The following is a 12,053-nucleotide window of genomic DNA, read 5'->3' on the forward strand; positions in this document are numbered from 1 at the left end:
TGTTTAGACTGTTCTATATGACTGCATATTCAGTGATGCGCCACCGTAGCGAATCTGCCGCCGAGAAACCGTGACTCGAGAAGGTTATTGATCACGTGGTTTGCTTTTGCCTTGACCCGTGACTGGAGGGTTCATGATCACGTGTCCCGTGTGCGGTGTGTAGTATTGATACCTCGCTATTATTTTATTTTCATAAATGTAACACTGAAAAACAAGGCATTTACCGAGGCAGGATATTTCTGCTGATATTATTTGATGCCATATAACATTATCACGAAAAACACCGACACTGAGGAAAATGTGCCTAGCGGCCCCGCCCACATCAAGCTGATTGACAGTCATAGCCACGCCTACCCCGGGCCTATTCTTTTACAAAGGAATGTAGTTTTACGTACTTTTCGTGGAATCCTTTCAAGGTACTAGAATTAAAATAACAAAGGATGTTGCAGGAAGTAAAACTCTGTCGGATGGTAGTAGAATCATTGCCTTTGATAGAGACAGCTCGGAAACATGCCGTCTGAAGAAGATTATTATTATCATTATGAACGACAAGATGAATTCCCAGGTTTGACCGATCTCGTTTGACCTTTTTGCCTTTTTGTTTTTGTCATGGTCTGGAGAAATGAAAAGGGATTCCCGCCTCGAGATCCACATGAACAGATCAGGTAGGCTCTCATATATAGCCTAAGCGACTTTTTAAAGAAGATAATCTAACTTTAGTTTTGTATGTAACAGATGGGACCGACATTTTTTTCCGCGCCATCCCTACATAGAGAGTACTAGCGCACTCTGAATAGTGGGGCAACTGTGGGAAAAACCCACGAGCATGGATTTGTATGACATTTGAACATCACGTGTATGCAAAACTTCAACCCGTCATCAGCACCCTACAAACCGAGCTCACTGTGATCAACAGACTAAAAGTAGCTCTCTCAAAATCAAGTCACTCTTTTAACAAATTGCCATAAGGTATATTGTGTTACACCACATATCACACTAAACAGTATCCCCAACTCACACACCAAAGAAAAATACTCGACATCACTTTTTTCCCATCTATGTCATTCTCAGATGACATCACGAACATCAAAAAGCGCACCCAGGCTGAACACAGACTACATATCATGAAGACTACACCACAAAAACACTACAATGGCATCTTTCAAAACACCCTGCACCGACCAACGACAACTCATACAACTAGAAAGAATCTGACGATGCAAAGCCCGTCCGCATCTGCTGTGTGTCTGGACTTCTTCTTCCGTATGCTAAACATGCTGAAAACAGCTAAAAAAAAAATTGACGATTTTAGACGACCTTGACCTTTTGACCTCAAAAGCAAGAAGTTTCAATGACCCAATTTGCAAACCCTGTTCAAATTTCAAGTCAGATTGAAATTGATAATTTTGTGACACTGACCTTTCACCTTTTGACCGCAAAACAATCGACATCTACCGTTTTAGTCGTGAACCAATCCAATGATGCAATATGCAAATTTTGTTCAAATTTCAAATCAATCGGGTGAAAATTGACGATTTTATGCAACCTTGACCTTTTGATCTAAAAAAAACAAACAATCAGCTTCTAGCTTTTGATTGGTGAACCAATTCAGTGACCCAATATGCAAATTCTTAAATTTCAGATGAATTGGATGAAAATTGATGCCAGAAGCCCATTGTGTTTTTGGATCAAAAGGTCAAAGGTCAAGGTTGCATAATATCGTCAACTTTCATCCGATTGACTTGAAATTTGAGCAGTGTTTGCATATTGGGTCACTGAAGCCTATTGGTTTTGAGGTCAAAAGGTCAAGGTTGCCTAAAACCGTCATTTTTTGTATATTCTTTTAGCTGTTTTCCTCCTATTTAGCATATGGAAGAAGTCTGGAGATAAAGCGGACGCAGACGGGGTTTGCATTTTCAGATGCTTTCCAGTTTAACTTGCAATGTTGCTTAATGCAGCTCAGAAAATTATTACTGTCAAACTTTTAATTCTGCAAATCATCAGGTTTGAATCGGTTTACTTTTTAATCAACCATTAGCATAGCGTATTTGACTAAATGGGAATCATATTTATCTCAAATAACAGGTGAACTTTTTACTGATGTGTTTTTCAAAAACAATATTAACAAATTGTTTCTTTTTTCCTTTTAAGCATATTCAATGAAATTACCTAAACATGTTTTTTGTTTCTTTTTTGTAACTTAGCGAGACCATCTCTCACTCTGTACCACATTCAATCACAACCTGGGAACTACAAGCAATAAGCATTTCTCGTGGACAAGGTAAGTCAAAGAATGAACAGCTGTGAAGGATGATTAATAGCTCTATTTAATGGGTTGAGGGTCAAGATGGTCAAGGTTGCATAAAAAGTTAACTTCGAGAGATGATGATGTGCTGCTTTATTCTGAGAATCAATTTAAATTAAATTTTCATTACATGGTTAGTTTTTTGCTGTAACTATTTTTACCATTGGAGCTTTTGTCATCAAATTTTCAACATAACGTTCTTTTGAGTATATAGAGAAGACAAAAGGACAAACGTCAAGAAAAACAACCACAACATGCATTTTAAGGCCATTTTCCCTGCTAGAGCGGGGGTTAGCCTTGCGGGCCCCATGACAATCTTCTCCATTTTGCCCTATTTTCTACATCTCCCCATGTTTACCCCCTTGCCCGCATTTCTTCTTCCACCACCTTTAGCCAAGTCTTTCTCGGTCTTCCCCGTCCTCTACTTCCTTCTACGGTTGGTTGCATAAAACGTCAAGGTTGCATAAAATTGTCAATTTTCATCCGATTGACTTGAAATTTGAGCAGGGTTTGTATATTGGATCACTAAAGTCGATTGCTTTTGAAGTCAAAAGGTCAGATCAATTAAAATCGCCATTTTTTTGTATATGGTATTACCTCCACCACCTTTGATGGACAGAGGTTATTTCCTCCGCCACCGAAGGTAGACGGAGGTTATGTTTTCACCCCTGTCTGGCTGTTTGTTTGTGAACAAGATATCTCAAAAAGTTGTTGACGGATGCAGACGAAACTTGGTGGAGAGGTTGTGTGTGTGACAAGACCGAATCGATTCATTTTTGGTGAAGATCTGAATATGGATTCCGATACGAAAATTATTTAATTTTTGAAGTGATTCTTCACCATTGAGACATCGGCTGAAAACTGATATATAACATCATATTTAAAAAAAGATGTGGACGAGTTATGAATAAACTTGGTGGATGAGTTGGTTTGGTGACAAGAACAAGCCGGTTTGATTTTAGATCAGGTCCGAATCCAGATTCGGCCTATCAGTGGGATAGAAACCATCAACTGTTCAGCCTGGTGGAGGTATGCACGCTACCGAGTGTCATCCTCGTCTTTTAGCCATTTTCGTCATGTTTAGCATCCAAAAGAAGAAGTCTGAATACAAAGCGGACATGGACAGGCTTTGCTTTATCAGATACTTTCTAGTTCTCCATGTTGCGCTGTTAACATTATTCTCATATATGCTTTCTATAATAATAAAAAAACACAAAAATAAAATGGTTGAAGTTATCCACCATTAAATATCACAAAGTGCTGACATTTCAAACTCTTTTATTGCAACAATGGGCAAGAATTGAAACGTCAGCCCTTTCTGATCTTTTACAACAGATAATTTCAACCATTTTACACATCTGTTTTTACCTCCACCACCAAAGGTGGTTTTACCTCCACCACCACCCATCAAATAGGAGGTTGTACCTCCTATTTGTTTGTCTCTTTGGGAGCAGAATATCTCAAAGTTACGGACGGATTTGGACGAAACTTGGTGGACAGATTGGGTGTGTGACATGGACTATTTGATTAGATGTTGCTGAAGATCCGGATCCCTCGCTATAAGGCCATCTGCTTTATGCTTTTCCACTAAAAAGGCTCTCTCTAATTGATATCATATTTCGTACAACGGCAGAAAAATGTTTTAAGGTCCGGCTAGAACGCCGATGAAGGAATTAAAAAACGCTCCTGTTGCGCAATTTAAAGGTTCACCCGTAGTCCTGAGGCATAACTAAATACATCACCTGTTGTGTATTACAAAAGCTTTGCTGCCACATGATTAAAAACACACGAAAGCCACATAATTAAACACGGCTCCATTGCAAAACTCAAAGCATCTCTCCACCATGTAATCCTCTCAAAATACCTTCCCCTTCACCACGTATGATCTCGTGATGCTCCGACATCTGTTGGGCTACTTCCTGATATAATATCACTGTAAGTCTGAACCCCTGAAAAAAACACGTATTGATAATAGCATCGAGATGCCTGCCAAACGTCCACCTCAATCACCGACTGCACCTTTACGTGCCAAGAAAGTACGTAAAGCTGTGACCTTGGATATCAAAGTTGTTCGTCATCAGGCGGTACAAGAGTGGTGAAGGGCCTACCAAGATCTCCGATGCAATAGGCCTAACGCACTCTACGGTCACAACAATTGCTAAAAAGGTGGGAATCGAGAAAGCTGCAGAAAAAGTGTCATCTACCAGCATAAAGAGTTTTACTTACACACAGGACCCCTTCATGGAGAATGTGAAGAGGCTGTTAACAACCTCAATTGAGGATCAGCCACAACGTCAGACCCCTCTCTCCACAGTCATGGGGAAGGTGAAGTCCCACAGTCTCTGGGGTTCTGTGAAAATCAAACATGTACCAGAGGACACTGGTGCAGCAGCGAAAGCGTTTAAGGATAGCCATGGGTGGTTTCAGAGGTTTAAGCAATCTGCATAACCTGAGCTTGGCATTTGAGTCAGCCAGTGCTGACCATGCTGCTGCTGAAGCCTTTCCCGACATCTTAAAGGCAAAGATTGAGGAGGGTGGCTATTTTCCTTTGCATGTCATTAATATTGATGAAACTGGCCTCTTTTGGAAGAAAATGCCTTCTCACACCTTCATCTCCAGAGAAGGAAAGTCAGCACCTGGGCTCAAGGCAGCCAAGGACAGGCTGACATTACTTCTAGGTGGTAATGCCGATGGGGACTTGAAGCTGAAGCCTCTCCGAATTTTTGACTCAGAGAATCCTCGTGCGCTGAAAGGCTTCAACAAGGCCCACCTCCCCGTCATCTGCTGTTCTAACCTGAAGGCTTGGATGACAATTGCACTCATTCAAAATTACATAATTGGTTACCTTTCCAAACGATGTACCGAATATTGCACCACCAACAACCTAGCAGACAAGTTCTTGTTGGTTTTACATCATACGCCCGCACATCCACCCACCATGATGGATCAATGGACGCATAACATTGAAGTGCTCTTCTTCCCACCCAACACCACCTCCCTCATCCAACCCGTGGATCAAAGCATTATACCACATTCAAGAGCTATTACCTCTGTCACACTATGGGCCAGCTCATTGGGGAGACTGAGCGGAACAAAATGACAATCAAGGACATGACATCAAGGAGTTTTGGCTTTTGGCGGGGGTATAATATCAATAAGGGACTCGACAATACTACCGAGGCATGGAATGAGGTAACTGCTTCAACTATTAACGTATTGTGGAAAAACGTGTGGCTGCAATATGTCCACAAATCCACTGAAATTGATGAAGGGGACATCAATCCGAGGAAAGTGCAGCAAGCAAACTAGGACACTGGAGCTGGCACGTAAGGTTGGCTTTACTGAGGTCGACCAGATTGATGTGGAACAGCTCCTTGATAGTCAGGCAGATGAATTGACAGATGAGGAGCTTCTCCAGCTGGAGCAGGTGAGAGCAGTGGAAGAAACGGAAGCAGACACTCCCCCCACTCCAGAAAATACCCTTGTTGCTTGCAGTGCCATCAACTGCTATCAAGTTCTGTATCAACAGAAGAAACAAATAGCCTACAAGCCCACCCTTGACAGCTTTATAAGAACAAATAAATGCTCCAACTCCACAACAGTTTCAACCAGCAATGCCACCACCACTCCGTCTACGAGACTTGCTGTCATCATATGCAGTGAGAGTATCGAGGATAGCAGTGACGTTAGCAGAGAGGAGAGTGAGGAGTTGGGCTCTGAGTGAACCCTTGAGCTCTTTGCTCTCACTGCATACAATTCATTATTTGTGCAAGCTGTACTTCACAGTATTTGTGGTTAAATCATTTAAAATATTATATAAGCATATTATTTATGTTTTTAATTTCCTTTGGGGTTTTTTTTTTTTGCAATAAATGTGCAAAAAAACATCATTTTGGGCGATAAGCCCCCACCCCTGGAACGCATCCCATAAATTCCCATAGGTGCAACTATTCGCTATACAGCTAGCCGCTATCCATCTTGGTTTACTGTAAGCGAGGGTTTACTGTAAGCGCCCGCACATCCTCGTGTAAATCCTTGTACATCCTTCATGTAAAGGTAATAAAAAGTTGTATTTTAAAACAAATTTTTAAAAGAAAGTGAAGTACATAACATGCCATTTATTTGTGGAAAAGAACATCGAGGAGATTCGCACCATTTCGTCTGACACATTCCTCCAATCTTGGACGCCAATTATTCATGACGTTCTGCAACATGGCCACGTCAATATCATTGATTTCGCGTCTGATGTTCATCTTGGCTTAATTCCTGGACAGTTTGAATTTTATCAGGATAAAAGTTTAAATCCTTATTCAATATGCGACGTAGTGAATGAAAACTGAATGAATGAATGATCGTTTTAAGGCCATTTTCCCCGCTAGAGTGGGGGTTAGCCTTGCGGGCCCCATGACAATCATGGTTCCCTGTTTGAGGCAATGTTTTTATTCTTAAGTGACGACGTAGTGACGTAAGTGACGTGACGTCTTAAGTGACGATGAACGACGTAGTGACGAGTGAGAAATTCTTAAGGCTGGTGCATGCTTTCGGATGGAGAGATGCGGACTTCTCAAAACTGACTCCCTTACACACTCAATGTTTTGTGCCGTTCTTACTGATTTGGGTGCTCCCGGCGGTTTCTCTTTGAAAGCTGAACCGGTCCTCTCAAACTTCTGAACCCATACCTTGATAGCATGAACAGACGTCACATTTCCATGACGTTGAACATTAAAATGGAGTTTGAATTGACGTTGTGCAGCAGTTGCACGATCATTAATCTTGTAAAACGCATTGATAGCGAAAGCGCGTTCGCGTTCTTCACCCAACCAGTTCCACATGGTCACTCAAGCGTTCTGCCAGCAAAAAATTAAACTTAAAAAAAAAAAATGCATGTTATGAACTTCAATATCATGAATTAATTTATTTTGAAATACAATTTTTTTTCCTTCACACGAATTTCAAAAATGACCATATTTCTGGCTCACACTGTATATATATATATATATATATATATATATATATATATATATATATATATATATATATACATACAGACTTGGCATTTAATATGGAATTTTTTTTTTTTTGACGTGGGTTTACTTTCTTAACTCAGTATATCAATCTGGTGAGTTTCTTTTACACTTTGGTGATTTATTTGTTAAAGAACCATGTCACAGATTGTCTGTCGCAGCAAGAGGTCAACAACAGGATTATATCACAAGTGGCGTGGCAAAATGTAAGGACAGGTGCATTTGATGATTGGCTTCACAGTCGGGTACACAAGGGTTGTTGTTGAGTTCTGTATTCGTGGAAAACAATTGCTGCACGTCTACAAAAGTTATTGCCGCTTCCTCTGGAGATGGTCCGTCAACTTGACGATGCTGTTTGTCATGGAGTGGTGGCTTTACGAAATTCTGGCATGAAACAGCGTGCTATTGCTCGGCAGTATGGCATCACTCAAGGTCAGGTGTCAAAGATCCTGAAACGAAATGCTCAGAGGGGTGTCCCTACTCCAATACCGAGGCCAGGACGTCCACGCAGAACCACATGGAGAGATGATCGCCAGCTGCACCGGTTAGTCTGCAATGGCCGTACCAAGTCAGCTAATCGGCTTAGGGCTGAGTGGCAGCAACTGACAAATGTCCCTGTATCCAGAAGGCTTGTCAACCAACGACTGGTTCAAGCAGGCTATCGTGCCAGGCGTCCCCTGAGAAAGCCACGCCTGACCAGACAACACAGCCAGCGCCGATTGCAGTGGGTCAGAGAGCACCGTCATTGGCAGCCAGGACACTGGAATCACGTGATCTTCAGTGACGAGTCTAGATTTCTGGTCTATCGTCAAGATGGCCGCGTCCGAGTGTGCAGACAAGTGCATGAAGCCCACAACGAAGATTGTATAGTGCCAAGAGTCCAAGCTGGAGGTGGTGGGGTGACTGTTTGGGCTGCTTTTCATGCAGGGGGCAAAACGGACCTGGTTGTTCTGAATGGAAACCTGAACCAGTTCAAGTACAGGGTCATTCTGGAAGAAACATTGCTTCCATTTGCTCGTGCAGCCTTTCGAGGAAACTTTGTCTTCCAAGATGACAATGCACGGCCTCATCGTGCTCGCATGATCCAACACTTTCTTGCTGACCGTGGTGTAGAGCATATGGAGTGGCCTGCCATGTCTCCGGATATGAATCCGATAGAGAACTTGTGGGCAGAATTAACGCGTCAAATCGACAACTTGGACCAGCAGCCTACCTCTGTGCGTGAATTGCAGCAGACTATTGTCACTGCATGGCAAGCGATTCCTGTCCAAACCTTGGCAAATCTCGTGAACAGCATGCCTCAACGTGTACGTGCTCTCCTGAATGCTCGTGGGGGTTACACGAAGTACTGAACTGTAATTTTACTGTCCGTAATCCCAGTCATAATTTAGCTTTTGTTTTTGTTGAAATTTTTTTTGGCTAATGTGCAAAATAAAGAGATACTTCTGGAAAACGTACAGAAGTTTAACACAGTACTGTCCGTGAATTGAGTTCGATATCAGTTTACATCACTTTCAAGGATCAATTTATTTGCTTCGAAATGTCAAATGTGGTTTTTGTTTCTTTTAAAGGTCACATCAACAAAATCTAGAATAATTTCAACATAATTCCAATGAACTTTTGGTTCTAAGTCATCTTGAAAAGTAAGTTCACCCCCACAAAAAAAATATTCCATATTAAATGCCAAGTCTGTATATGAAATGCGAATGGTTCGGTGGATGTGTGGATTATCGTTGAGAGAGAGGAAGACAAATGATGAATTGTGAAAGATGATGGGAATAGAGCCTGTGATGGATGCTGTGAAGAGAAACCGGTTGAGATGGTTTGGTCATGTGTTGAGGAAGGATGAAAGTGACTGGGTGAGAAGACTGATGGAAATGAATGTAGAAGGAGGTAGAAGACGGGGAAGACCGATAAAGACTTGGCTAAAGGTGGTGGAAGAAGAAATGCGGGCAAGGGGGTTCGCAAAGGGAGATGTAGAAAATAGGGTAATATGGAGAATATTGTCACGGGGCCTGCAAGGCTAACCCCCGCTCTAGCAGGGAAAATGGCCTTTAAATGCCTGTTGTGTGATATGTATATATATAATATATCCATACCAGTGCTTTGCCATCTGAGCTATCTGGGTGACCCCCAACAAAGCACTCAATATTCCCACATATGAGCACTTGTACAGCTCACCAGAGGATCTGGGTTCGTTTCCCGGTCTGGGTACGTAATTTTCCCATATTTATCGATTGGTATATATAAAAAATAAAAAAGTGTGTATATATATATATATATATATATATATATATATATATATATATATATATATATATATATATATATATATATATATATATATATATATTATATACTACCGGTCAAAAGTTTTAGAACACCTCAATGTTTCCAGTTTTTATTGAAATTTACGCAGTTTAATGTCTCAATGTACTCTGAAATTAAGCATAGAACAAATAAACAATTGGAGATAAAAAAAAGAAATCATAGAATCATTTTGTTTAACAAGATTTTATTTAAATTTTTGACTCAGCAAAGTAGCCACCTTTTGCAGATATAACCGCCGAACACACTCGTGGCATTCTTTCTGCAATGGAAATCAAATATTGTTCGGGAAGTTCTTCCCAACACTGTTGCAGAAGTTCCCACAAATGTGTTGTACTTGTAGGTTGCTTTGCTTTCACCCTTCTGTCCAGTTCATCCCAAACCAGCTCGATGGGGTTTAAGTCTGGAGACTGTGCTGGCCATTCCATGATTTGAAGCCTTCCGTCTTGTTCTTTTCCTCGAAGGTAGTTTTGACATAGCCTGGAGGTGTGTTTAGGGTCATTATCTTGCTGTGGGATGAACCCCTGACGAACTATGCGTATAACAGAGTGTATTGCATGGCGCTGCAAAATGCTGTGGTAGCCCTTTTGGTTCAGGGTGCCAGTCACTCTGTGCAAGTCGTCGACTCTGGATCCAGCAAAAGAGCCCCAGACCATCACGCTTCCTCCTCCATGCTTGACAGTTGGTGTCACACACTGAGGACCATCCTTTCGCCTACTCGACGGCATACAAAAACCCTGCGTGATGAACTAAAGATTTCAAATTTTAATTCATCGGTCCATAAGACCTTCTTTCAGTCTTCAGTAGTCCCCTGGCGGTGCTTCATGGCCCAGGCAAGCCTCTTTTTCTTATTTTGCCATGTTAGCAATGGCTTTCTTACTGCCACTCGACCTGTCAAAACTGCAGCTCAAAGTCTTCTCTTCACAGTTGAAACAGAGACTTACTTACTTCGACCAGTGTTAAGCTATGCTTGAAGCTGTTGTCCTGTGAGCCGCCTATCACGCAAGCTGTTGACTCTGAGAAACTTGTCTTCTGATTCTGTTGTGGCCTTGGGTCTGCCAGACCTCTTCCTGTCAGTTTCCTCCAGTTTCCAAGTGCCTTTTGATGGTGTAGGGAACTGTACTCACTGACACCTTTGCTTTCTTTGCAATTTCTCGAAAGGAAAGACCTACACTTTTAAGGGTTATAATCTATATATATAAAAGAAAGTTTTTGTTTGTTTGTTTGTTTGTTTGTCTGCGCGCGCTAATCCCCTGAACGGTGAAAGATAGGAGGAAACTTCTAATACAAAAAATGTCGGGACGGCCCCCGGGAATGTTATAGGCTAGGTGGCAAGGCCGATTGAGGCCCACCTCGGCCGGGCTAGGCCCATTTCGCAATTAAAAGCTGAGCTGAATTATAGTAGTCAATCTTCTACGGCCATGAGTAAAAGCTGAATTATAATAGTAAATGCATTCAAAAAGAACCAAAAATGGCGGGACGGGCCCCAGGAAAGTTATAGGCTAGATGGCGAGGCCGGTCGAGGCCCACCTCGGCCGGGCTGGGCCCATTTCGCAATTAAAAGCTGAGCTGAATTATAGTAGTCAATCCTCTACGGCCGCGAGTAAAAGCTGAATTATAGTGGTAAAATGCATTCAAAAAGAACCAAAAATGTTGGGACGGCCCCCGGGAAGGTTATAGGCTAAGGGGCGAGGCCGGTCGAGGCCGCATCGGCCGGGCTGGGCCCATTTTGCAATTAAAAGCTGAGCTGAATTATAGTAGTCAATCTTCTATGGCTGCGAGTAAAAGCTGAATTATAGTAGTAAATTCATTCAAAAAGAACCCGGGCAACGCCGGGTGCTTTCGGCTAGTCTACTATATAAGAGAGATGTTGGTCTGTGTCGCCATTTTTCACAGAGTTGGCTGAACGGATCTTCGTCAAACTTTCAGAGATTCATCAGTGAGTGCCTGGGAGTGTTTTAGGGGGGGGGGGGGGAAGAAAAAAATTGAAAAAAAAAAGTTCGTTTTTTTGGAGTTATAAAATAAAAATCGCTCGATAGTGCCCAAGCCTTTTAAAATTAATGACAGTTATATACAGGTGCACATTCACATAAATAAATACAAAACAATTACCAGACATTTGAATACAAATAAATCAAACAATTCCGGAAATGTACGAAGTTGGTAGTACGGCTTCTTCTTCTTCCTGGTAGCCATCACACTTAACTCAGAAATGTGATGAACGCCACGTTCACCCACCAGCATATATATGAACCCCCTTCTTCTCCTGCCCCCCTTCCCCTTTCCCCCTCCCTCTCCCCCATTTATGTCTCTCTCTCTCTCCCCCTCTTCTCCACCCTCCTCCTCTTCCCCATCCTCCTCCTCTTCCCCACCCTCCTCCTCTTCCCCACCTTCCC

General features: G+C 42.0%; 1 protein-coding gene across 1 annotated transcript in view; it reads left to right on the forward strand.

Annotated features, from left to right (window-relative positions):
- LOC137431468 (complement C3) overlaps window positions 1-12,053 on the forward strand; it is a 613,976-nt gene that overhangs the window by 336,706 nt on the left and 265,217 nt on the right. The window contains exons 20-21 of the mRNA XM_078782039.1: window positions 621-665; window positions 2,205-2,281. Coding sequence (XP_078638165.1) covers window positions 621-665; window positions 2,205-2,281 — 122 coding nt within the window. The remainder of the gene's footprint in view (window positions 1-620; window positions 666-2,204; window positions 2,282-12,053) is intronic.

This window comes from Myxine glutinosa, chromosome 7 (assembly GCF_964187855.1).
Source record: "Myxine glutinosa chromosome 7, kmMyxGlut1.1, whole genome shotgun sequence".
NCBI lineage: Eukaryota > Metazoa > Chordata > Myxini > Myxiniformes > Myxinidae > Myxine > Myxine glutinosa.